General features: G+C 43.2%; 1 protein-coding gene across 5 annotated transcripts; it reads right to left on the reverse strand.

Annotated features, from left to right (window-relative positions):
• TPMT (thiopurine S-methyltransferase) lies at window positions 1-25,179 on the reverse strand. Of its 5 annotated transcripts, XR_008298756.1 has the most exons (10): window positions 23,254-23,617; window positions 20,154-20,337; window positions 18,839-18,931; window positions 14,212-14,344; window positions 9,976-10,028; window positions 9,068-9,142; window positions 3,345-3,430; window positions 3,025-3,123; window positions 1,001-1,045; window positions 230-371 (listed from the first exon to the last, which is right to left on the reverse strand). XR_008298756.1 is itself a non-coding variant. In XM_027040383.2 (9 exons), exons 2-9 carry the CDS (start codon window positions 20,291-20,293, stop codon window positions 259-261), a joined length of 738 nt encoding a protein of 245 aa, XP_026896184.1. In that variant the 5' UTR covers window positions 20,294-20,337; window positions 25,077-25,179; the 3' UTR covers window positions 1-258. The 5 variants fall into 5 exon arrangements, 4 of the variants coding, with proteins under 4 accessions (XP_026896184.1, XP_053079171.1, XP_026896185.1 ...); XM_027040383.2 differs by lacking the exons at window positions 3,025-3,123; window positions 23,254-23,617 and adding an exon at window positions 25,077-25,179 and having other exon boundaries at window positions 1-371; XM_053223196.1 differs by lacking the exons at window positions 3,025-3,123; window positions 23,254-23,617 and adding an exon at window positions 24,810-25,040 and having other exon boundaries at window positions 1-371.
• Window positions 25,180-25,254: the final 75 nt, after the last annotated feature.

Raw genomic sequence — 25,254 nt, forward strand, 5'->3', positions numbered from 1 at the left:
GATTGTAAAAAATTCTTGTAATTTCTAAGCAAAACAGGTATATTCTTTCACCATCCCATCACACTCTCCTGTATAGCTACTTTACCAGCTTATTTATATGACTTTCTTCTATAAAGTTATACATATTTCTGAGCAAAGCTCTGTTATGTGATTTGTGAACAACTTTTTCTCAAGAGTCATCCAGTATATTTTCGTGCCTTAACATAACTATCAGTTGCCCAAAAACATGTTGATATTACTTGTTTTTACTGGTCTCATTTACTTTTCAGTAAGTAGATACAACTTTTCAACAATGTAGTCAATTCCCCAACTTTTATGTCGTTCTTCAAAAACATCAACCTTCTCAAGGCAATGAATGTTGCATGTTGAACCTGAAACAAGAAAGGGGAATGAGTTTCTAAGTTGATGAAGAATGCGATAGGGAATCTTCTAAAAACACATCAAATGATTTAAAAGAAGTACTGAAGATGTTTCTTTGCCTTTGAATGACAATGGGGAAATGCTAAGAGCAAACTCTGGACTCCGAATCACCGAATCACCGTCACTACTTACAACTCCTAAGACGTAAATTAAACATACCATCTCTCTGAAAGAATTCAATGCCTTTAACATAACACGCCGCTTAGCTTAAAAAGGCATATCACAGAGATCTGTCCCTTTTCTAGGATAAAATAGTCTTCAATAAAATGGTTTGACTTTGATTTTATACACTTCTAGACACTAATTTGGGGCGCCTGGGTGGCTCAGTGGGTGAAGCATCTGACTCTTAATTTTGGCTCAGGTTATGATCACACAGTTGTGAGATGGAGCCCCACATCGGGCTCTGTGCTGATGACCCAGAGCCTGCTTGGGATTCTCTCTTTGCCTGTCGCTCTCTGCCCTTCCCTCTGCTCACATGCTCTCACAAAATAAATAAATAAATATTAAAAAAATTGCTAGACACTAATAGTTACCAGGTCAAAACAGAGAATTGATTTTATTTAAAATATAAGTAACTTACCAAACAAGTTTTTAATTTCAGCATCTGGAACATAAAACGGTGGGCCTAGGTGAAAGAGAAACATGGTGAAGAATAATTTCCATAGATCTAATTCTAAAGAGAAATTCTCAGGGCCCGCTTCTCGGTCTGCTTCCAGTGACCTAGGTACTCATTCTATACACAACATAATTTCCCTTACATATTAACACCCAGTGCTCATCACTACGAGTGTACTCCTTACTCCCTACCACCAATTAAACCCATTCCCCCACCCACCCCCCATCCAACAACCCTCAGTTTGTTCTCTATAGTTAAGAGTCTGTTTCCTGGCTTGCCTCTCTCTTTTTTTTGCCCCATATGTTCATCTGTTTTGTTTCTTAAATTCATATATAAGTGAAATCATATGGTATTTATCTTTCTCTTACTGACTTATTTCACTTAGCATAATACTCTCTGGCTCCATCCATGTTGATGCAAATGGCAAGATTTCATTCTTTTTCACGGCTGATTAATGCTCCATGTGTGTGTGCATATGCCACGTCTTCTTTATCCATTCATTAGTCAATGAACATTTGGGCTATTTCTGTAATTTGGCTGTTGTTGATAATGCTGCTATAAACAACACCGTGCACTATCCCTTCGAATCTGTATTTTTGTATCCTTTGGGTAAATACCTAGTTGTGCAGTTGCTGGATGACAGGGCTATTTTTAGTTTTTTAAGGAACTTCCATACTCTTTTCCAGAGTGGCTGCACCACTCTCATCAACAGTGCAAGAGGGTTCCCCTTCCTCTGCATCTTCGCTGACACCGGTTGTTTCTTTTTATTAATTTTAGCCATTTCTGACAGGTGTGAGGTGATATCGCATCATTATTTTGACTTGTATTTCTCTGATGAAGAGTGATGTTGAGCACCTTTTCATGTGTCTGTTGGCCATCTAGATGTCTTTGGCAAAGTGTCTATTCATGTCTTCTGCCCATTTCTTTATTGGATTATACGTATTTTGGGTGTTAAGTTGTATCAGTTCTTTATATATCTTGTATACTAACGTTTTATCCAGTAGGTCATTTGCAAATATTTTCTCCCATTCCATAAGCCGCTTTTGGTTTTGTTGATTGTTTCCTTCTCTGTGGTCCAGTTTCATTCTTTTGCATCCTGTCATCCAGTTTTTGGGACTTGGGAACTTTTAAATCAGAATGAAGCTGATGAACAAATTCCTTAGTGTTTCCTTCATCTTCTGAGTATTGATTTTCCTTGACTCCAACACTCACTCACATTGTACACATCCCTTCCACTTTGCTGCAGGCCATTTACTTTTAAGGAAATTGAGCTGCTGCCCCTTTCATGAGGTGTTGTGAGTCCCACTCTCAGATACAGCCTGTGGTGTTCTGTCCCCAGAGGCCTGGCCTTAAGCCTCCTATTCAGGAATGGAATTTAAATCAGATTAGTAGCGCTGAGGTCTGTCTCCAATAATTTCTATTTCTATCTGATTGTTCCAGACTTAATTATGGACCCTAGGTCTCATTTTTTATATTATTATAATTTTTTTACATTTATTTATTTTTGCGAGACAGAGCACAAGTGGGGGAGGGGCAGAGAGAGAAGGAGACACAGAATCCGAAGCAGGCTCCAGGCTCTGAGCTGTCAGCACAGAGCCTGACGCGGGGCTTGAACTCACAAACCGTGAGATCATGACCTGAGCCAAAGTCGGATGCTTAACTGACTGAGCCACCCAGGTGCCCCCCAGGTCTCATTTTTTAAATGAGGTTTTAAGATCTGATTTACTCAAATAGAAAAAAATACTAGCATATGTAAATATTTATAAAACGTCACACTTAAAACATCACTTTTCTAAGTTTAAAACAAAGATTGTTATTCAAGAGTGCAATAAATTATAAAATTTTAGAAATTAAAAAATATAGTTTAGAGATTTTTCTGCACACCTCCGACCCCCACCCCGTATCCTCATCCTGCCCATCTTCCTGTGAGGATGTGTCTGGGCCCCTAACCCATCCCTACCACCAGGGATGACCCACATATGCTCCACCCAAAGCAGGGCAACCAATCTCTCTTCCTTCCACTCCAGAGCTCATGAGATTTCTTTTATATTAGGGCCATCCGTTCCTCCTCTGCTCTACAGTCTGAGCTGTGAATGGCAAACAAAATGGAATATGAGCGAGAAAACTTGTGAGAGGTGGAAAAAAACATTTACTGTTTCCATTAGCCCAAAGCAGACTTTTCTTCATGTATAAAAGGCAGTATTCTTCCTTTGCTCTAAATCAAGAGTATATAATGCTATCCATGTCATAGAATTAAATCAGGAAAAGAGGCAACATCTTTGAAAAAAAGAAAAACAAAAAACTTTACCTGGATGTTTAGTGGGATCATAAGAAAGAACAGCCAAGAGGTAGCGAAACCCTTTCCTCGTTAGGGACAGCATTATATCTGTATAGCTAAAAAGAACACAGCAGAGTAAGGTGTTACATTTCTCTTGGTTTTTTTTCAAGTTTATTTATTTATTTTGAGAGAGAGAGAGAGAGAATGAATCAGCAGGCGAGAGGCAGAGAGAGAGAGAGGGAGAGAGAATCCCAAGCAGGCTCTGAACTGTCAGCACAGAGCCCAATGCGGGGCTCGATCCCATGAACCGTGAGATCATGACCTGAGCCAAAATCCAGAGTCAGACACTCAACTGACTGAGCCACATTTCTCTACAAAGGCAAAGCCTGCAGGGGGGTGAGAGGCAGGGAGGGAAATCAGGTTCACTTTCACCTACATTACTGAGTTAAATTCTTGTAAGGACTATCTGCAGTCGATTCGCATTCTAAATGTCAGAAACCCGGTCTGCAAATTACGTCACCCACCTAAGCTGGGAAACAGTGAAGCTAGGAATCAAAAGGAGGCCGGCTTCCAGGGCTCACCCGATCAGAAGATGTCACATAGAAGTGAGCAGAGGCTCTTTCTGGCCTGATGGGGTACTCGGAGGCCTGTCGACTTGGAACACATACTACGGAAGTGCTGTCAGTTCTGGGGCAGGGCCTCCCAGACCAGCTGGGTGTCAGTCACCTGAGCACTTGCTGAAAAAAAGGATGCTTGCACTCCATCCTTGGAGCCTGATCCGGTAGGGGTGGGGCTAGTGGGGGCCGGGAAGGCTGTAGGTTAACAATATTCTAGGTGACTGGGTCCTCTCCAGGGGCATATCTGTAAGACTGTGTACAAGACAAGACAATCCCTTTCCTCTACTGAGTGGGAGAGGGACAAGACTCACAAAGAGGCAAAAATTCAAGGGAGGGTGAAATCAGAGCCCTGCAGGTACAGCATGAATGATGGGTGCTATGGGCACAGTCCTTGCCATACGTGTCCCGCCCGGGGAGCAGGGGATGCCACTACCCAGCCGTGTCTGGTCAGTTCAGAAAGGGGGCCTGACTCGGACGGGCCCCATTGGCAGAGTGACCCCAGTACAGCATGCTGAGTTGGGCCATCAAGTGACTGCACTGGGGCCCGGAATCGAGACACCCAAAAAGGAGGTGCTGGTTAGCTGTCGTCATTGTATGGAAAGCTGGAGCTTTGGGGGGCTGTGCTGGGGTGCTGGTGCTGGGGGTTGTGGGAAGTCAGACATGTGGGAGCAGAAATGGAGGAAGCAGAGGAAGCTGAGGTCAGGTTAGGAGCACAGGGGAGACGGGCACAGGGAGGTAGAGACACTGTGAGGGACAGGCAGACAGAGACAGACAGACTGTGCAGCTCTAAGAGAGGCCCCCTAAATCTTGGTACAGCAGTTTCTACTGGGCTTGGATATACTGTAATCCCTGTGCACAGTTCTGGGAGTATCTGGGGAGGGGATCAGCATGGGGATTAGGAGCATGCACTTTGCCAGGTGTGTGAGCATGAAGCCCAGTTCCTGCACTTAGTGGCTAGGAAAGCTTGACAAGCTCTCAATCTCCCTATGCCTCAGTTTTGTCCTCAGTAAAATGGGGATAAGACTAGTAACTGACTCAGGGTTTTCTGAGTAGTCAGTGAGTTTATACACATGAAATACTTGGAACATTGCCTGGGGTGTGGTAAGCACCCAGGTTAGCTTCTGTTATTCTCTTTAGTAGACTCCCCCAGTTAGGGCTGGCTTGAGTGGGTTGTATGTCCTTGTAAGGAAAGCATGGGACCAAAGCAAACTTTTTTCTTTTAAAATTTTTTAAGGTTTTTATTTATTTTTGAGACACAGAGAGAGAGAGAGCGAACGAGCGAGCAGGGCAGAGAGAGGGAGACACAGAATCCGAAGCAGGCTCCAGGCTCCTAGCTGTCAGCACAGAGCCCAACGTGGGGCTCAAACTCACAAACTGAGATCATGACCTGAGCCCAAGTCGGACACTTAACTGAGTCACCCGTGTGCCCCACTAACAGATCTTTACTTAACTTTCTGATTCTTGGTCTTAAGAAGGAAGAATTAACTTGTCATCCCCAAGAAGGGGATCAGTCAGACTGGTTTGGCAGGGTTTCTTAGGACTGACATACTTCATTCCGTTTGGAATGTGGACTTTCTCAGCCACTTTCAAGAAATTCAGAAAAATGAGAGAGAGGTACACCCCGCTGATTCATGTTAGGTAGGAGACCTGGGAGCAGCCAACATCTCAGGACTTGCCTGTATGCGGTCAAAGCGGAAAGATGCCCAGTGTTAATGACAAGAATGAGATAAGGTATTAACATGTTAAGTACCAGGACCAAGATAAAGAAAAAGATCTTTCTATTGGCTTAAAGTTAAGTTGTTATTCTGGTAAGAGAGGCCAACATGTTCTCAGGTGTACTTGGAGCTGTGATCTCTCTCTCTCTCTCTCTCTCTCTCACACACACACACACACACACACAAACACACACACGGCTGGGCTCGGAGGAAAGACAGCGGGGGAATCAGGGAACCCAAGCTAGGACTGGATTCCCTACTCAAGACTTCTAGATGGGGATCTCACTACTCTTTATTAACCATGAAATAACAGTCCAGAGGCCACTTGGATGGTCTTTATATCTAGCACAGAGGAGGTGATAGTGGCTGGTAGGAAACGGTGTATTTTCTTTGCTCTGCATCTAGTTTGCTTTCATTTGTTTATCTTACAAGTATTTATTAAGCTCTGACTATGTGCTAAATATATACTCTGCCAGCCAGCGGGAAAACAACACAGTGTGCATCATCTGTGCCCTCATAGTGAGCTCTGTGACTCCCAGTTCGCTCCCCACTGCCTTATGGATTTTCACCACACAAACCAAAGCCCCGAGAAGGACTAACCTCAGAGACGATGAACATCCTCAGGGCACAGGAAACAGCTACAAAGGCAGATGCTTAGCAGAATCAGGGTCAGTATACATATGTGGTGTATTATAAACAAAGAGGCTTCATGTGGTACTTGAAGTTGATAAAGCACACTGATGTCCCACAAGAAATGCAATGCGAACACTGGAATGTGATGCAGATGTTTGAGAGAAAGAGCAGAGCTAGGAATATAAAAACGGTGAGGGCAAATACCATGTATGATTTTTTCCGTGATTTCCCCATATATATTTAGAACACAGTAGGAACTCTGCGCATTTGTTGAATAACTGAATGACAGTAAAAGAATTGATGTGATCAGTAAAGACCAAGGGTAAGAGATAGGCAGCCACAAGCAAACACTAACGATGGTCCCTTAGGGAATGACAACTTTTAGGTACATGAGGAAGGGGAAGGTTCCAGAAAAGAGGTGAAGGAGAAGGAGTGGCAAAGAAAGAGAGAGGAGAACAGAAGTGAGAATTATCGCCTAATGGGGCGCCTGGGTGGCTCAATTGGTTCAGGCCATGATTTTGCAGTGCGTGAGTTCAAGCCCTGCATCGGGCTCTGTGCTGACAGCTCAGAGCCTCAAGCCTGCTTCAGATTCTGTGTTTCCCTCTCTCTCTGCCCCTCCCTCAGTCATGCTCTGTCTCTGTAAATAAACATTATCACTGAAGGAAAATATATATTAAGAAAATGTGGCATGGTGGGGGGCTGGCTGGCTCAGTCAGTGGAGCATGTGACTCTTGATCTCGAGATTGTGAGTTTGAACCCCATGATGGGTGTAGAGATTACTTGAAAATAAAATCTTTGCAGTTACGTGGATGGAACTGGAGGGTATTATGCTAAGTGAAATTAGTCAGAGAAAGACAAATATCATGTGACCTCACTCATATGAGGACTTTAAGAGACAAAACAGAGGCACATAAGGGAAGGGAAGCAAAAATAATATAAAAACAGGGAGGGGGACAAAACCTCACAGGCTCTTAACTATGGAGAACAGAGGATTACTGGAGGAGGTGTGGGAGAGGGAATGGGCTAAATGGGTAAGGGGCACTAAGGAATCTACTCCTGAAATCATTGTTGCACAACACGCTAACTAATTTGGATGTAAATTAAAAAAAAAATTAATAAAAAAATAAATAATTAAAAAAAAATATGGCATGGTCTACTTAAAGAAGATTAGGTTTGGCAATAAGCCTTACTCCTGAAACAATTTCTTTAAAATAAATTATTTTGGGGTGCCTGGGTGGCTCAGTCGGTTAAGCAGCTGACTTCGGCTCAGGTCATGATCTCGTGGTCCGTGAGTTCGAGCTCCGCATCGGGCTCTGTGCTGACAGCTCAGAGCCTGGAGCCTGTTTCAGATTGTGTGTCTCCCTCTCTCTGACCCTCCCCCGTTCATGCTCTGTCTCTCTCTGTCTCAAAAATAAATAAACGTTAAAAAAATTTTTTTTAATAAATTATTTTATTTCACTGATGTGCATGCAATCCTAGTCTGCCTCTAGGGGCACCTGGGGGGCTCAGTCGGTTGGGTGTTCGACTCTTGATTTCAGCTAGGGTTGTGATCTCATGGCTCCTGGAACCCAGCCCTGGCAAGGGGCTTCCTGTTGACAGAGCCTGCTTGGGATTCTCTCTCTCCTTCTCTCTCTGCCCCTCCTCTCTTTACGCTCTGTCTCTCTCAAAATAAATAAACTTAAAAAAAAAGAAAAGAGTCTGCCTCTATAGGACTAAATAATTCAACATTTATATGCTATCTCCAAGTAAGCATGTGAATGATATTTGAATTGGAAAGTACATGGGAGAGGCCATTACATAGTGTGCTTTCTCATATTTTATTTTCTAATAAGACGAGGTGCGATAAGAATGGTCAATAACAAAATCTCTGACATAATAGCAGCTAATATTTAGCAGTTATGGAGAGCAGACAGGCACTTCCCACATATGTCTTTCCTTTTAATCCCACAAGTACCCTTGCAGATAGAATAACGTAGGGATCACGAGCGTGGGCTTTGACCAAACTCCCTCAGTCAGAATTTCAATTCTGTTGTGTTTTAGCTGCCTAACTTTGCCCAAGCAACTTAATCTCTTTGTTTTTTTAATTTTTTGTAATGTTTATTTTTTCCATTTTTGAGAGACAGAGAGGGAGAGCGAGCAAGCGAGCATGAGTGGGGGAGGGGCAGAGAGAGGGAGACACAGAATCCGAAGCAGGCTCCGGGCTCCAAGCTGTCAGCACAGAGCCTGATGTGGGGTTTGAACCCACAAACTGTGAGATCATGACCTGAGCTGAAGTCGGTTGCTTAACCGATGGAGCCACCCAGGCGCCCCAAGCAAGTTAATCTCTTTGACCATAATCTCATCTGTAAAATGGGAATAATGGTAGCATATACCCCACAGGGTTGTTTGGTAGATTCCAAGTGTTGATAGAACGTTTCCAGCAATGGCTGGCGCAGCAAGTACCAGACAGCGGCCACCTGGTGATGTCAGTGGAGGCAGACGGGGTGGTGTCAGCAGGTGAGCTGCTGTTGTGCAGAGTAAACTGAAACCTGGTGAAGGTGAATCCTTTGATCAAGGCAACACAGCTCAGAAGGGACGGTGCCACAAGCCTTGTCCCAGGTCCGCATGGCCAAATCCTACCCTTTCACCCAAAGGGGGTTTTGGACGTAGGTCTTCTGATGCCGGACACAGTAAGCTATTTCAAAATAGTAAAAGTCTAATTTTCTGGAGCTCAGAAAAAGTACAGCGTATTAAATTAAGAAGGCCAAAAAGGAAACGCCAACATAATTAAAGAAACCAAATTACTAACCATTTACGATCGCCTGGGTTAACAGCAACTAATGCTCCTCTATCCCAGATCCTGTCGAATTTGCCAATGTTCACTCTGTCAGGAAGAAAAAGAAAGAATACAACAGCTTAAATAAGAAAAATCAAATCTTGAACAAGATGAACAGCGCCCCCCGTGGTGCATGCTGGTATTTCGCCGGCTGTTAAGGATCTCCAGTCTGCTTTTTCAGAGCCTCCAGGGACGTGTTGATGCCGGTATGGGGAGCTCCTTCCAGTCATAGGGGCCGGTGGCAGGAGCCTCCCCCTTCCACTCTGACCTGGGAGCACGAAGGAGGCCCCGAGAACTATGTGTGACAACAAATATCCGGGACTTTCCGGAGATGGGATGTCACCACCTTCTGCACTTCGAAATTCCTTTCTGTTACAGACCAGGAGTGAAGCAGAGACATTGTCTTGCTCTCCCTTCCTTTTCCCCTACCTGCCTAGAGTTGTTAGACTGTTTTCCATGTTCTGGAAGCTATCCAGGGACAAAGATGATCAAGTGTGCAGACACGTAGGCTGTAGCAAAAAGAACGGCAGAGCACAGATTCAAATCAATGCTACCGCAAGTAAACGGGAGGAATACAAAGACCTTCCCCCACCCAGTGCTGCCTGGCAAACACTCAAGTTACTAAAGGTGCAGAGGTGCTGGGGTGCCTGGGTGGCTCAGTGGGTTGAGCGTCTGACTTCGGCTCAGGTCATGATCTCACGGTTCACAAGTTCAAGCTCCGCATCAGGCTCTGTGCTGACAGCTCGGAGCCTGGAGTGTGTGCTTCAGATTCTGTGTCTCCCTCTCTCTCTGACCCTCCCCTGTTCATGCTCTCCCAAAAGTAAATAAACATTAAAAAAGAAATTTAGAAAAAAAAGTGCAGAGGTGGTATTCGGTCCTACCTGGGAAGATCAAAAAGGTTGCAACAGTACAGTGAAATGTTCCCTGAAGAACTCTGTAATGAAAGTCAAGGAAAAAAAAATCGGTTTAGTTAGGAGATAACTGAATGGTGAAGGTAGACAAGAGGGGCAAAGTAAAAGTGGTAAGGAGAGAATATGTAGTTAAACATGAACGTGGGGAGCCTGGGTGGCTCAGTCAGTTGGATGTCTGTCTGCCTTTGGCTTGGGTCATGATCTCACGGTTCATGAGTATAAGCCCTGTATCAGGCTCACTGCTGTCAGTATAGAGCCTGCTTCAGATCCGCTGTCCCCTTCTCTCTCTCTGCCCCTCCCCCACTCACCCTCTCCCCCTTTCCCTCTGTCCCCCCCCCCCAAAGTAAATAAACATTAAAAAAAAACATGAAGAATGTGGGGCTCCTGGGGGGCTCCGTGAGTTAAGCATCCAACTCTTGATTTCAGCTCAGGTCATGATCTCAGGGTTTGTGGGATTGAGCCCCTCATTGGGCTCTGCACTTATAGCGCAAAGCCTGCTTGGGACTCTCTCCCCCCCGCCCTTCCCCTGTTTGTGCTCAAGCTCTCTCAATAAATAAATAAATAAACATTAAAAAAATAAACATGAGGGGCGCCTGGGTGGCTCAGTTGGTTAAGTGACCGACTTCAGCTCAGGTCATGATCTCATAGCTCGTGAGTTCGAGCCCTGTGTTGGGCTCTGTGCCAACAGCTCAGAGCCTGGAACCTGCTTTGGATTCTGGGTCTCCCTCTCTCTCTGCCCCTCCCCCACTCACACTCTGTGTCTCTCTCTCTCTGTCTCTCTCTCTCTCAGAAATAAACATTAAAAAATAATAAACATGAAGAATGGAATTGTACTGCAAATAATTTTTTTAATGGTGCTTTTGTTTTTTTTAAAGACCGATATGGGTTCTTTTGGATCAACTCTAAGAGAAAAATCAGAGAGAAGTTAACCCTGAAGAATTAGTTACCTATTATACTTTTCAGAGCTTGTTCAATCTAAACAGTATTTACTTTAGCAGACCCCTGATATTTTGACACTGTTAAAGATAAGTAAACAGGCCAACCAACTACCAGGCAGGCAGATACAGAAAGGCCAGATTAAAAAAAAATTTTTTTAATGTTTATTTATTTTTGAGGGAGAGAGAGGGAGAGACAGAGTATGAGCAGAGAGAGAGAGAGAGAGAGAGAGAGAGAGAGAGTCCAAAGCAGGCTCCAGGCTCCGAGCTGCCAGCACAGAGCCCAACGCGGGGCTCGAACTCGCGGCCTGTGAGATCACGACCTGAGCCGAAGTTGGACGCTTCACCGACTGAGCCACCCAGGTGCCCAGGTCAGGTATTTTTAACATCATTTCATGCAAAGTGCAGTTGTGTGGACTGAGCTCTCCTTCCTCGCCATTCACCCTCACCCCCCCCCCCCCCCCCGGGGCTTCTCACATCCCTGGACAGCGGAGTCCATGTCACGTTACTCCCCCCTGGGCCATGCCCCCAACCCGCTCCCCTGTAATGTTAGCAGAGACATCCAGACACCGTTTCAGAGGCTGCCTCTCATTGGCCTTTCCCCGGGGCTGTCAGGCAGCTCCCTGTTGTGTCTTCTGGGTTCTCACGTTCTCAGGCACACAACCAGAACAGTACAGTCCATCCTGTATTGAGGGTTTACACCCGCGCGGCTCTGCTCCACCAGCCTGTCCTCACTGCGGTCAGAGTCTGTGCCAAATTCACACCCGCTCTCTAGAACCCAGGATAGTTCTGTCCACAAGATGCTCAGGCAATGAGCTGATGAATGAAAGAGAGCAAAACCAGGGGTCCACAGGCAACTGTCGGATTTTATTCTGAAATGACGCACCAACGGAGGCTTACAAATAGACAAGGGTCTCTAAAGACCAGTCTGGAAGCACCGTGGCGGGGCAACCCAGAGGGGTTGGGAGTGTCAGCAGGGAGGACAGCCAGTGAGTCTCAACTTTGGGAAGCTTTGAATAGTACTGATCCCCAGCCCCACCCTTAGAGTTTCGGATTTAACTGAGCTGGGCTGAACCCTCAGATGGGGAATTTTAAAAGATCCACAGACCTTTGCAAATGTGCCCCCGGGGCTGAGAACCATTGCTTGCTCCAATAGTCTCTGAACTGAGTAAACCCTGGGATTCTTAGATGATTTGAGAATGGGGGTGGGGGGCAGGGAGTGGGGAGGAAGCTGTAAAATGAAGTACTATCAAGCCTCCTACTAACCCACAATTAGTTTCAGATATTTAGAAAAGAGAGTACTTTGTGAGAGACTGAATGTACCAGTGGACAATGGCCAGACCATGTAGGACTAGAGAACTTGGACCCGTGACTTCTGTGGCCGCTAGCCTGGGAAACCAAAGCACAGCCTTTGCTGCGACGATGTGTCATTGGGTTCTAGGGGTGCCTGGGTGGCTCAGTCAGTTAAGTGTCTGACTCTTGATTTTGGCTCAGGTCGTGATCTCAGGGTCGTGGGATGGAGCCCTGTGTCAGGCTCTGTGCTGAAAGCATGGAGCCTGCTCGGGATTCTGTGTGTCTCTCTTTTTCTCCCTCAGCCCTTCCTTGCTTACATGCTTTCTCTCTCTCTCTAAAAAAGTAAAACAGGGGTGCCTGGGTGCCTCAGTTGCTTAAGCATCCGACTTCAGCTCAGGTCATGATCTTATGGTCCGTGGGTTCAAGCCCCGCATCGGGCTCTGTACTGACAGCTCAGAGCCTGGAGCCTGCTGCAGATTCTGTGTCTTCCTCTCTCTCTGCCCCTCCCCATTTACACTCTGTCTCTCTCTCTCTCAAGAATAAACATTAAAAAATTAAAAAACAAAAAACAAAAAACCAAAAAACAGCCTCACTCATTCCCATTTGGGTGGTCTTTTATTCCCACATTATTATCCCAAGCAGACGAAGCTTTCTACCTGGCTCACTGTGGTCAGAGGACGAAGACCACTCCCAAATCCGTCATTTCCAACCCAAACGTCGCCTGGAGACATAGAGCCATTTGCCAGCTACACCTTCACCATCGCGCAGGCCTCTTAAACTCACTTTTTTAAACAAGTAATCTCTAACAACCGGGAGATTAAGAGTCGAACGTTCTACCAACTGAGCCAGGCAGGGGCCCCAAACTCATCATCCCGAGAGGAAAACTCATTTGCTCTGCCCTTTGAGCTTGTTTCTTGTTTATTCTCTGCCATCCATTCCAGTCATCTGGGCTGAAAGGGCAAACTCAGCTCCCCCCTGATTCCCACTCAGTTAATCTTAAATCCTGCCAGTGTAACATCCTAAACACTGCTTTGAGCTGCCTGTTCCTCTATACGCCCTGTGGCTTTCCCGGCGCCAGCCTTCAGGAGCTCTTCCCTGGCCCTCCGCACGCGGCCTCCCAGCTGGTCTCTCTGCCGGAGGCCGCTTCCCTGACGCCACAAGGGTGGTTCGTCTCAAAAGAAAATCTGGCCGCATCAGGCTCCCACTTAAAACCCTTCCTGCACAGGATGAAGGACCAGCGTCACGGGGCATCTGAGAATGTGTACTAGACTGCCTGACCGTCACCACGCTTCAGCGAGCCCTGCGAGGCTGGGTTAGGGGACTCTCCTGTCTGTTCCCTTTATACCCTGTGTCGTTACACTTAGCTCTGTGTGTGACAAACAGCTTCCTCTGTGTTTCTCTTCTCAGCTAACAGATTCTTTAGGGCAGGGACTATGTTTTGATCTCTTCAATGTCCTTTGCAGGGAGTGGCACAAGAAATTCTCAGGAATGCCTGTTTATAAATAAAACTAACAAACCCAAATCAAAATCATGATTATAGATAGGCTTTGACATCAGCTATTAAAAAAAAAATTTTTTTCTGTGTGTTTGTTTTCTTGAAAGAGAGAAACAGAGCACAAGCGGGGAGGGGCAGAGAGAGAGGGAGACAGAATGTGAAGCAGGCTCCAGGCTCTGAGCTGTCAGCACAGAGCCTGATGTGGGGCTTGAACTCAGACACTGTGAGGTCACGACCTGAGCCAAAGTGGGTCACTTAACCAACTGAGCCACCCAGGCACCCCAACATCAGCTCTTTAATAAATTTGTGCACATCTAGCTATCACCTTTCAAGCCCTAGTTCTTTAAACGCTATAGTGTCCTGGTGAATCTGATAAAGTGGGGTCACGTGACACCTGTACAGTAACTTAACTTTCTCTAAGAGAAACCTTTTCCTGGGGGTGGGGCGGTACGGAAATACTTATTTACCAAAAACAAAATATACCTTGAATACTTTGGCTCCAGGAATTTCCATGATGGGCTCTTCCGAGTAAGAAAGATTCTGCTCTGTAAAAAATTCCCGAATCCCAAGCTCACTGATTTCCACACCCACTACACAGTGTCCTCGGTCCGCAAACCTGCATGAAATCATGTTATTCACACTTAAAATTTTTATTTCGGATACATTACTAAATAAAAGAGCATACCCCAATAAACATTCAGTTCCCTTAATTTTAAGGGATTAGCATAAACTCAGGTTCACAGGGTTTCACAGAACTTGTAGGGAAGTGCATCTATGTATTCTCAAGCTTAGTGGTACCTGGAATTCTGAAAAATTGATTTACATGACCTTAGGAAAAATTAAAAATTTGAAAACCTATACCTTAAAACATTGGTCTGTTACAAATGGATCTCATTAGAAGAGTTTCTTATTTAAAAGCATTCTGTGGATTAGAAATGCTTTTTAATTTCTCTAAATTAGCCCTGTCCATTAAAACTTTCTGTGATGACAGAGGGGTCTGTACCTGTATTGTCCAATCCACTGGCCACTAAGCACATTGGCTACTGGGCATTGGAGATGTGGCTAGTGTGATTTAAATTCAAATCGTCACACGTGGCTAGGAGCCATGGTACTGGGCACAGGGCTCTATGACGTTAGCATCCATTTCTATAATCTTACAACTTCCATTTACTTACCATCAACACTATCCAGAAACGTATCGAATTGCCATATACAAATAACTAGTGTTTTCCTTCTAAGTTGTGTAATTACAGAATTCACAGCTGTGGGATCTTGACTCCGGGGGAAACAGCCCCAGTAGCACAAATATCTAGGCACAGTACTGATTCATGTCAAATTAAACAAACACATACAGTCAGTTCTGCTATAATGCAACATAGGCATCCCTAAAAATCACTGTGCAATGCAAAATTATGCAATAAAAATCGAAAGGCTTATGGGGAAAGTGGGGGTTGGGGCACAAATAAAAAAACTTTGTCACAGTGGAACATTATTCAGCCATTTGGCACAGAGCCTGCTTGGGATTCTCTCTCTGCCCTTCCCCGGCTCATGCTGTCTCTGCCTCTCTTAAAAATAAATAAATAAACTTAAAAAAAAAATGAAATCTTGCCATTTGTGACTACATGAATGGACCTTAAGGGCATTGTGTTAAATGAATTAAGTTTAACAGAGAAAAACAAATACAGTATGGCCTCACTTATATGTAGAATCTAAAAAAAAAAAGAGAAAGAAAAAAAGGCTCATAGATTCAGGGAACAGACAGGTGGTTGCCAGAGGCAGGGGCAGAGTGTAGTCGAAATGAGTGAAAGGGTCAAAATTCCCAGTTAGAAAATAAGTAAGCCATGGGGATGTAATGCACAGCATGTTATACAGTATTATAGTTAATGCCATACTGAATATTTGAAAGTTGCTGAAAGAGTGGATCTTAAAAGTCCTCATCACAAGAAAAAAAAATTCTCCCACCATGTATGGTGAGGGATGTTAACTAGACTTATTGTGGAGATCATTTTGCAATATATACGAATATCAAATCATTATACACCTAAAACTAATGCCATGTTATATGTCAATCAGACCTTAATTTTTTTTTTTTTTTGAAAAGCTGTTACACATTTGCCATAACTTAACTCTGTGACTCCGGATTTCCTCAAAAATATACAGTGAAAATTTAGAAACAAACTGCATAAATAATACATAAGAAAAAAAACAATTCTCATCGGTGCCACATTATTAAAAAGAAGACAAACAGAGGGTGTCTGGCCGTCTCAGTCAGTAGAGCATGTGACTCTTGACCGTGGGGTTGTGAGTTTGAGCCCCACGTTGGGTGTAGAGATTTCCTGAAAAATAAATAACATCTTACCAAAAAAGAGAAAAAAAGAAGAAAGACAGGAACCTCATAGAAACGGTGGCACAGTTTTACGCCTGTTATATGGTTACAAAATATATAAATACTAGCGTGTGGCAAGGTGACATTGAGAAAGACCTGAAGCTTACTCATAGAAGTGAATGTTGGAAGGGAGGCAACTTGTAAGTTATTGTGCACTGATAGAATGGGGGTGACTGGAAAGTTCTAACAACAGCTGTGGATAGGAGTGGCTCACAGCACACAGGTGAACTGAGGTGTCGGGGAACTGTGTGGGGTGTGTGCATGGGTGTGTTTTGTCCCTTCACACACAGCTGCCTGTAGTTTTCTGCTCTTCCTTCATGTTTCTTGCAGATGAAATTGCATGTAAGTGAAGGTGAAATTCACGTCACGCTCAAATCGTCCCCTGATTTATCAGTGGAGTTAGAGTGAAAACAGCATTTTTGAAACGAGGTATAGCAGAACGGATTGTACCTATTGTCCACACAAGACTACCACTTTCAATGAGGTCAGAGCGTGAACTGTTTTACAGCTCTAAAATAAACATATGAATAACTGGTCTTTCATATTTCCTCCTAAATTCATAAGTTAATATACAGGGAATATTTTATTTTATTATTTATTTATATATTAAACAACTGAAAAAAAAAAGTTTTTTTACTTTTATTAAGTAGGTTCCATGACCAATGTGGGGCTTGGACTCACCACCCTGAGATCAAGAGGTGCATGCTCTACTAACTGAGCCAGAGAAGTCCCAGGTGTCTCCAGGGAATTTTTTTTTTTTTTAATTCTTCCTACAAAGTTATCCAGACTGGCTGTGAAGATTATTATTTATATTTGACATATGGAAAACAAAATATAGCCTATTATAGACTGGCATAGGCTGGATTATATCGGAATATACCATCCTTAAAAAAACCTAAGAAAATGTCTTAAACATTTTATTTTAACACTTTTGGGCCTCACCTCATAGTTATCTATTCACATCTGGTATCTGTACAGACCCTAATACGCAAATTAGATACATAAATGAAAAATCTTCTAATATAATAACTTACTCGCAATTCTAACAGCTTAGTTGTGGTATTTTTTTTAATGTTTATTTATTTATTTTGGGGGGGTGTGTGCTAACATGAGCGGGGGTAGGGGCAGAGAGAGAAGAGGACGGAATCCCAAGCAGGCTCCGCGCGGTCAGTGCAGAGCCCCACATGGGGCTTGAACTCACGGACCGTGAGATCATGACCTGAGCCAAGATCAAGAGTCAGATGCTTAACCGACTAAGCCACCCAGGCGCCCCAGTTCTGGTATTTTTGTTACACATGACTTTGGATCCAAATATCTGACAATCACATTTAATTGTCTATTTACTCATTCCATTTCCTAATCTTGTCTCAAAACCTCTGCTAGTGCTGGATGGTTAGTACTTAACCACAGGGCAATAAGACCGTCTGTTTCTAGAGTTAATGCTTTTCTTGTAAGGAGTTTCCAAAGCAACTCTTCTGGTTTAGTGCGTTGGTTGGGGATATGTCTAGTAATACAGTTTAAATATTCTCAATGTCATGGCCACACTAGAGTCTTAAGCCACGTCAGCCATGTCACAGGTGCTCAGCTACTACAAGTTGAGCCTGTGGGTGTGCTGGCTGCAAGAATGCCACATCTGTACTTGAAAATCAGCTCCAAACGCATTCATGTTTTGTGGGTCAGCCACCTACATTTTTATAGGAAATGGAGCATCTTCAAGTCGCTAAATTTTTCATTTACTAATCTTTTTAATACTTTAAAATTTTCTTTCCTGCCTAATGATCAAAATTCTCAACATTCAAGGTTATAAATTTAAAAAAAAATTTTTTTAAATGTTTATTTATTTTTGAGAGAGAGAGAGCAGAGTGTAAGCAGGGGAGGGGCAGAGAGAGAGGGAGACATAGAATCCGAAGTAGGCCCCAGGCTCTGAGCTGTCAGCGCAGAATCCGACCTGGGGCTCGAACCCACAAACCGTGAGACCGTGACCTGAGCTGAAGTCAGACACTCAACTGACTTAGCCACCCAGGCACCCCTCAAGGTAATAAATTAGTGGTACTTCTTAGCAGGTCTGTGCATGATTACCGCAACTGAGTCATATATAGAAGACGATTGCCAGGTTTGTGATTTTAGGATAATCTACAGTAATAGTGGCTTGCTAATTAAAGTGAGTTCTCTCCACAGAGAATTACTTACAAGAAATACTTTCCTCATCAACAGTTTTGTAACAATGATTCTTGAAAACAATTGCCTATGTGCTTGTAGTGGGAGGGGAGAGCTGAGTTGAACCGTGGACTACATGTTTTATTGCCCAAGAGTTGTAATTTGTTTTGAATTTTTCTGACCACCTCTAATCAAACTATCTAAAATTAACTCATCCAAATTCCTAAACCACCTACAAAAATGAAACTGCACAAAGATGTCGCAGACCTAAGAGAAAAGGCTAGCCGCCTGCATGCCTTGAGACCCCACCACTGGTTCCAAATTATAATTATATTTATAGGATTATAAATAAATGATAATTTTTCTTAGAAACCCAATAAAGAAAGGCCACACTGTGTCTTACTGAGAATATTATCTCTATGAACCCAGCAGTAATAATCTACCAAAAATAAAGGATCCCTGTATATTTACTGAGAGTGGAGCTTTTAAACCTGTATCTTTTAAAATATTCACCTAAAGTATTTGTCATCAAGTCAAGAAAGTGTGTTAATGCTCATCTGCTCTTACCATTTCATCTCAACTGCTTTTCCACAAAGAGGAAAAAATACTCTCAGAACATTCTCGCCTTTAAGGAAAGTATCCAAATGCTTCTTTAATAATCTGGGGAGAAACAAAAAGATTTGTTTTCTTTAGCCTAATGCACAGAGGAAAGGATTACAATCACATGATGCTAAGTACTTTTCATGCACTATCTCACTTAATATCCCCTACAACTTTACAAAATAGGTAACATTCATTATTACACTCTCCAGTTTACATAAGAAGAAAAAGAAGGTTAAATAACTTGCTTAGTCAACAGATAGTAAGTCATCTGACATCTGACTTAACCCTGGAACTTTCCTCATTTGTAATTAAAAGTTATTTTTCTTGGTTGATAGGTTTTAAAAATTCTTTATTAATTCCCCAATGTATGCATGTGTGTGTGTGTGTGTGTGTGTGTGTGTGTGTGTGTGTGTGTGAGTGAGAGAGTGAGAGAGAGAGAGAGAGAGAGAGAGAGATGGGGAGCCGCTGGACCCACTGAATTTTTCAACATTCATTTTATGAGAAGCTATCTAAATGTGTACTCACGTCTTAGACTCTGGAAAGTTTAATTCTGTAGTTAATTCCCTCTGTAGAGATGTGGCTCTTCTAAGGCCACCCACATGACAAAGATAACCCATATAATGGCTCTGGGAAGATGCCCCAACTACCACTCAGTGTGCAAATACAGTGATAGTGATGATGATGATGATGTCGTCATCCCCTGGGAAGTAAGAGTAGCTGCCTAGAACAAGTCTGACCACTTTACTTAGCACTGGCCCATGATACATTGCTACTGCTTCAAAGCTTACCACTACTAACACATTACTCAGCATCCTATTTCATGTATTAATTTTTCTCAGCTTCTTTTCCTACATACAGGAAGAAAAAGTATTATATAGATAACACTTTACATTTGAACACACGCTATTGGAAAGCAAAGTCAGAACATCGCCACCTTTCAGTATAAAGAGATACACGCGTTAATGTGGGCATCTGCCATATATATGTGTATGACCAACATGTGGATGCTACAGGGGCTTAAAAAAAGACATATTTCATAAATCTCAGATGCCTTCAATTGTAAGACACCATTATCTATACCCCCTGGGAAGAGCTAACATTGCTGATAAACCTAAGACATGACAGAGATGCGCTGTATTTCAGAGACGATAAAAGGTGGAAAACTAAAAACGTACACTTTATAATCAGTCATATATTGTGTACCTATATTATTATTTCTATTTCCAAAGTCAGTTTCTGATGGAGCATTTCTCTGTTATATATACCAAACATTTCTTACTGATGTCCTTGTTCTTGATGAAATCCAATTTTGCCGTCCACCCACTTTTCTCGCCATTCTTCCAGAGTTAGTACTCGGTTTTTCTGTACCTCGGTATCGGGGTACTCTTTAACATCAATTAAAGTGCTTGTATCATCCATAGTTTCATGCACACCTTTGCCTTACAAACAGATGCCTTAAATGCCTGCAAGGAAAATATTCACAGTGTTATCATTTAAGGGCATCGCAATTCTATCGATAAATGAAATAAAAACCCATTATCCTTATTCTGTCTCTCTCTCTCTGCCCCTCCCCTACTCACAAGCACATGGCAGTGTTCTCTCTCTCAAAATAAACTTAAAAAAAGAAAACCTATTATCGTTAGCAATATGGCTTTTAAAAATATTTCAACATCCAAGGAAAAGCCATCCAAAAGATTACTTCTCAGTGAGCCTAATTGTAGAAGCATACCTCATATTGCTTATTAGGAAGGATCTTTAAATAAACTGAATTACATCTTTAAAAAAATGCTTATTTATTTTTGAGAGAGAGAGAGCATGCATGCAACCACACGCATGCAGGGGAGGGACAGAGGTAGAGAGAGAATCCCAAGTAGGCTCTGCACTGTCAGCACAGAGCCAGATGCAGGGCTCAAACCCACGAAACATGAGATCATGACCTAAGCCCAAACTGGGAGCTGGATGCTTAATCGACTAAGCTACCCAGATGCCCCAATGGACATGGCCTATTTTTGATCAAACATTTGGAGTACACATTATTATGACCAGTTAAATACTATTCACAGCTGAACCACATAGTATTCTATGATTACTTTTCTGTACAACTTTTTATTTTCTAGTTAATAGCTGTCTTACTTTTTCATTTATATAAAATCCCTACGTACCTGTTACTAGTTCAACTCTAAGCTCTACCAATTGTCCCAATCTCCTATCAGTACACTCTCAATCTCTTATCAGATATTCTACCAATAGCATCATCTTGGAGGGGACTCTCTGGGAGCCTTCTGGCCTGGATGATCCCTGTTCCCACTGCATAGCTAGCATTCTGGGATCACTCTTGTTCATCACCCTGAAGATCTCCTTCTCTTTTAATGATTCCCTTTCTTTTACTCTTTTTTTGGTTATTCACCCAAAAGGGTGAAGCACAACTTTCAACAGCTTTCTAAGAAAGGGTGCACAGGAGAAAAGGTTTTTGTGATTCTGCATGTACGACATGTCTTCATACTATTCCAGATCCTTGATGTATAGTTTTGCTGGGTATAGAATTCTTGGTTAGAAATCTTTTCCTCTCACAATTTTGAAAAAAGTAGTTCCATTGTCTTCTAGCTTCCAGGGGTATTGCTTAAGTTCAAAGACATTCTGATCCTGATATTTTCCAGAAGGTCAATGTTTTGCTCTCTCTCAAGGCTCTTCTTTGACCCTAGTTTTTCCGATTTCATAATTCTGTGCCTTCTTTTGAATCTGCTTTCAACAATTTGGCTGAGTTTTTTAATCTGGAAATGTCATATCCCTCAATGCTGGAAACATTCTTGAATTATTCAGATAATAATTTATGTCCCTCTTTTGTTTCTCTTTCTCTTTCTCAGACCTCTTTTATTTGGCCATAGAGCCTCCTGACCTAGTATTGTAAATTTCTAGTATTTTTGTTCCCATTTTCCAGCTGTTCATCTTTTTGCTCTATTTTCTGAGAGACTGCCTTAATTTTTATCCTTCTACCTTTCTATTTAGTTTTTAAACAAAATTTTTTATTTGGTTTTTCTTTCCTGCTATCAAGTCTTTAATTTTCAAGAGCTCATTTTTTGTTTCTGATATTCTTTTTATATTACTTTGTTATTTCATATATAGAATAGATGTAATATTTTCTCTTATTTATCTGCATAGCCTGCTGCTTATGAGTCACTTTTTCTGTTTTTTTGTCTTCTGTCTTTCCAACTACTGACTTTCCTTAAATGCCTAGCAATTCTTTTTATCTGCTCATATTTAAGAGCAGTACCAAAAAGCTGATTAGATGTTTAAGTATGTGGGTGGGTTCACTGACTGTAAGCTGCACCTTAAGGATGATGTGAGTGGATTTCATTTGGAAACCTAGATGTCACTATCTTTGTCTTCTTTTGACTGGGCAGACTTTCCATAGATGGATCTCTCAGTCCCTGTGATAAGGATCAAGTTCTTGGAAGCCATGGTTCTATACTCACGTAAGAAAAGGACAGAAGTGAGAGGGCCCCAGCATTCAGTTTGCTTGTGTTCAATTAATCTCCATTCTCAATATGACACTCAAATCCCCAACTGTGTATTTGTATCTCCCTAGTCCAGAGACTCCTTACCTTCTGCAGGGAATAAACTCCCCAAGTCTGCTGGTGTGGCAAGAGAGAGACACCTTGTTGCAGGGAGTTGGTAAAGGGATCTGGGGATTTAGCCTTTTCTGAACCAGAATTTCAAGTAATGCTCCTAGTTTCAACCACACCCTTCCATGTCCCAGAGGAACCTGGTGCTGCTAATTCCTGAGCACTTGGGGGATTCTATAATGCGAATGGGGTTGCTTATTGGCTTTCCCCAACACTGGTTTATAGCTTAGCTTTCTTGAGGGGTGCATGGCTGGCTCAGCTGGTAGAACATGTGACTCTTGATCTTAGGGTCATGAGATCAAGGGTCATGAGTTCAAGCCCCATGTTGGGCATGGAGCTTACTTTAAAAAAAAAAAAAGAATTTAGTCTGCAGAATCCTTTACCACTTGTCCATCTGCAGTTTTATGGTTTTTTGTCTCACCTGTCCTCCCTACCCTATTGCTGTTTTGGTGGGGTTTTAGGAAGGCGCAAAATTAGATATGTGGGTTTGATATCCCATCTCTATTCCATAAGTTGGTGTTTTCAAATAATTTTTCTTGCAGTTTCTTTTTTGCATGGGAAAAGGCACACAATGGAACTGGGGGGAAAAAAAGACACTTAAATATAACTGCAATCCCTCTGAACATATGAGGAAAATGCCTGTCCTTTCAATGTGAACGTTGTTATATTAAGGACAATGTAACACCAATAATTCTAACATTCTAACATAATTATTTGAATCATTAGTGAAACTATTTTAGTTTGGAGTATACTCACATGCTACTATTGGCGGGTTTAATTTAATGATTTATCAATGAGAATAGTAAACATCACATAAGAGCAGGTGTTTCTGGAAAAGTTCCCTTTACTGCAAAGTTTGGTTCTAGTGTGCTTAGGATTTAAGGAGAAGGCACCTCCCTTGCAACTGGGAACATAAATTCACTTCTCAGCCAACATTTGTTAACAAATGCTTTTGCAATGTCCTGCTGATGTCAGGAGGTGACTTTCAGTTTTCTGAGAGGTCGGGGGAAGTATCTGATTACATTGGGTACAGAAAAGCAAAAAAGAGGAGCAGTGTTGCCATGTATATTTTCAGCAAGAAACTCTGGAACCTCAGCTTGAGCTCTCATAAAGCAGTTCTCTATTTAAAACAAAAAGGAAACAGAATTTTATCATACAACCAGGGCAATCTGGAATTGCACACTTCTATTCCTTTCATACAAACTTGAAACAAAAGTTAACATCATGTATATAACTTAACCACCTCTTAGCTGTTCTAAGAGCATCTCAGTGGATACTTGCCCACGTGCTTTTTTAGAGAAATAAAACGTTTCTTTTTATAACAAGATAAAAGTGTGAATTATAGGGTTGACTGGGTGACTCAGTCAGTTAAGCATCCAGAGCCTTGATTTTGGGTCAGGTCTTGATCTCTCTGTCGTGAGAGCCCCTGGGGGGTGGGGGGCGGTCTGTGTGCTGGGTGTGGAGCCGGCTTAAGATTCTCTCCCTCTACCCCTCCCCCACGTGCCCAGGTTCGCTCTCTCAAAAAATTTAAAAAAAAATTTTTTTTTTAACGTTTATTTATTTTTGAGACAGAGACAGAGCACGAACGGGGGAGGGTCAGAGAGAGAGGGAGACCCAGAATCTGAAACAGGCCCCAGGCTCCGAGTGGTCAGCACAGCGTCCGACGCGGGTCTCGAACTCATGGATCGCAAGATCATGACCTGAGCCGAAGTCGGCTGCTCAACCAACTGAGCCACCCAGGCGCCCCTCAAAAAATTTTTTTAAGAAAAGTGCAAATTATAACAGTCAGGAAAGGCAAAATTCACAATTACTCCTACCCATACACAGAAACAGATGTGCTAGTTTGGCCCCCAAGTCCTCCGTGGGTGGACTCTCAAGTCTGGTTTCCTCTCTAACCTCTTCAAAAAAAAATGTTTCTACTTTCGATTTATTTTTATTTATTATTTTTACAGAGAGAGCTCGCATATGAGCAGGGGAGAGGGGGCAGAGGCGGAGAGAATCTTAAGCAGGCTCCAGGCTCCTGAGCCGGATGCCAGGTTTCATCTCACAACCCTGGGATCATGACCTGAGCGCTAATCAAAAGTGGGCCACTCAACCCACTGAACCACACGGGCGCCCCCTAGATTTATTTTCAAATGTTGCTAAGTTGAAGAATAACTTCTCTAAGGTGCAAAATTTCAAGAGGATGGCTCTTAAAACATGCATACAACTGTATAACAGCCTTGGAGCAAGACAAAATCTTTACGGCACCCCATTTCCCACCCCCCCACCCCTACCCTCACCCCTGCCCTCGCCCCCAGAGCATCACTGACCATTAAACGAGTATTTCTCTTTTCTTAAAAACTACTAATAGAGGACGATGCTTTAGGGGCACTGTAAATCCTGGACTCAGAAAGGTCATTCACGGCGCGACCTCGTTATTCCCAGATCCCACTCTGCTTCCTGATCCCGTTTCAGGGCGTACATTGCTGGGCTGCCCACGGTCGTCAGGATGCCCAATTCCGGAATCCGACCACAGGCTCGCACCCAGCAAGGCTAGCCATTTCTCCCTCACCCTCTCCGCGCGCAACAGAGCCTACCTCGCGCGCAGCTCGCCGCCGGGACCCCGCAGCTGGCTCCCGCGTCGCCTCGCGCCCGAAGGGCCGGGACTCCGCGCCCCGCCCCCGGGCCCGCCCCCTCCCCGGAGTCCAGACCCCGCCCCCCGCCCCAGGCGCCCCGGCTTGCGCAGCGGCGGAAATGGCCAGGGCGGGGCCAGCG

Source organism: Acinonyx jubatus, chromosome B2, assembly GCF_027475565.1.
Source record: "Acinonyx jubatus isolate Ajub_Pintada_27869175 chromosome B2, VMU_Ajub_asm_v1.0, whole genome shotgun sequence".
In the NCBI taxonomy this organism is placed as follows: domain Eukaryota; kingdom Metazoa; phylum Chordata; class Mammalia; order Carnivora; family Felidae; genus Acinonyx; species Acinonyx jubatus.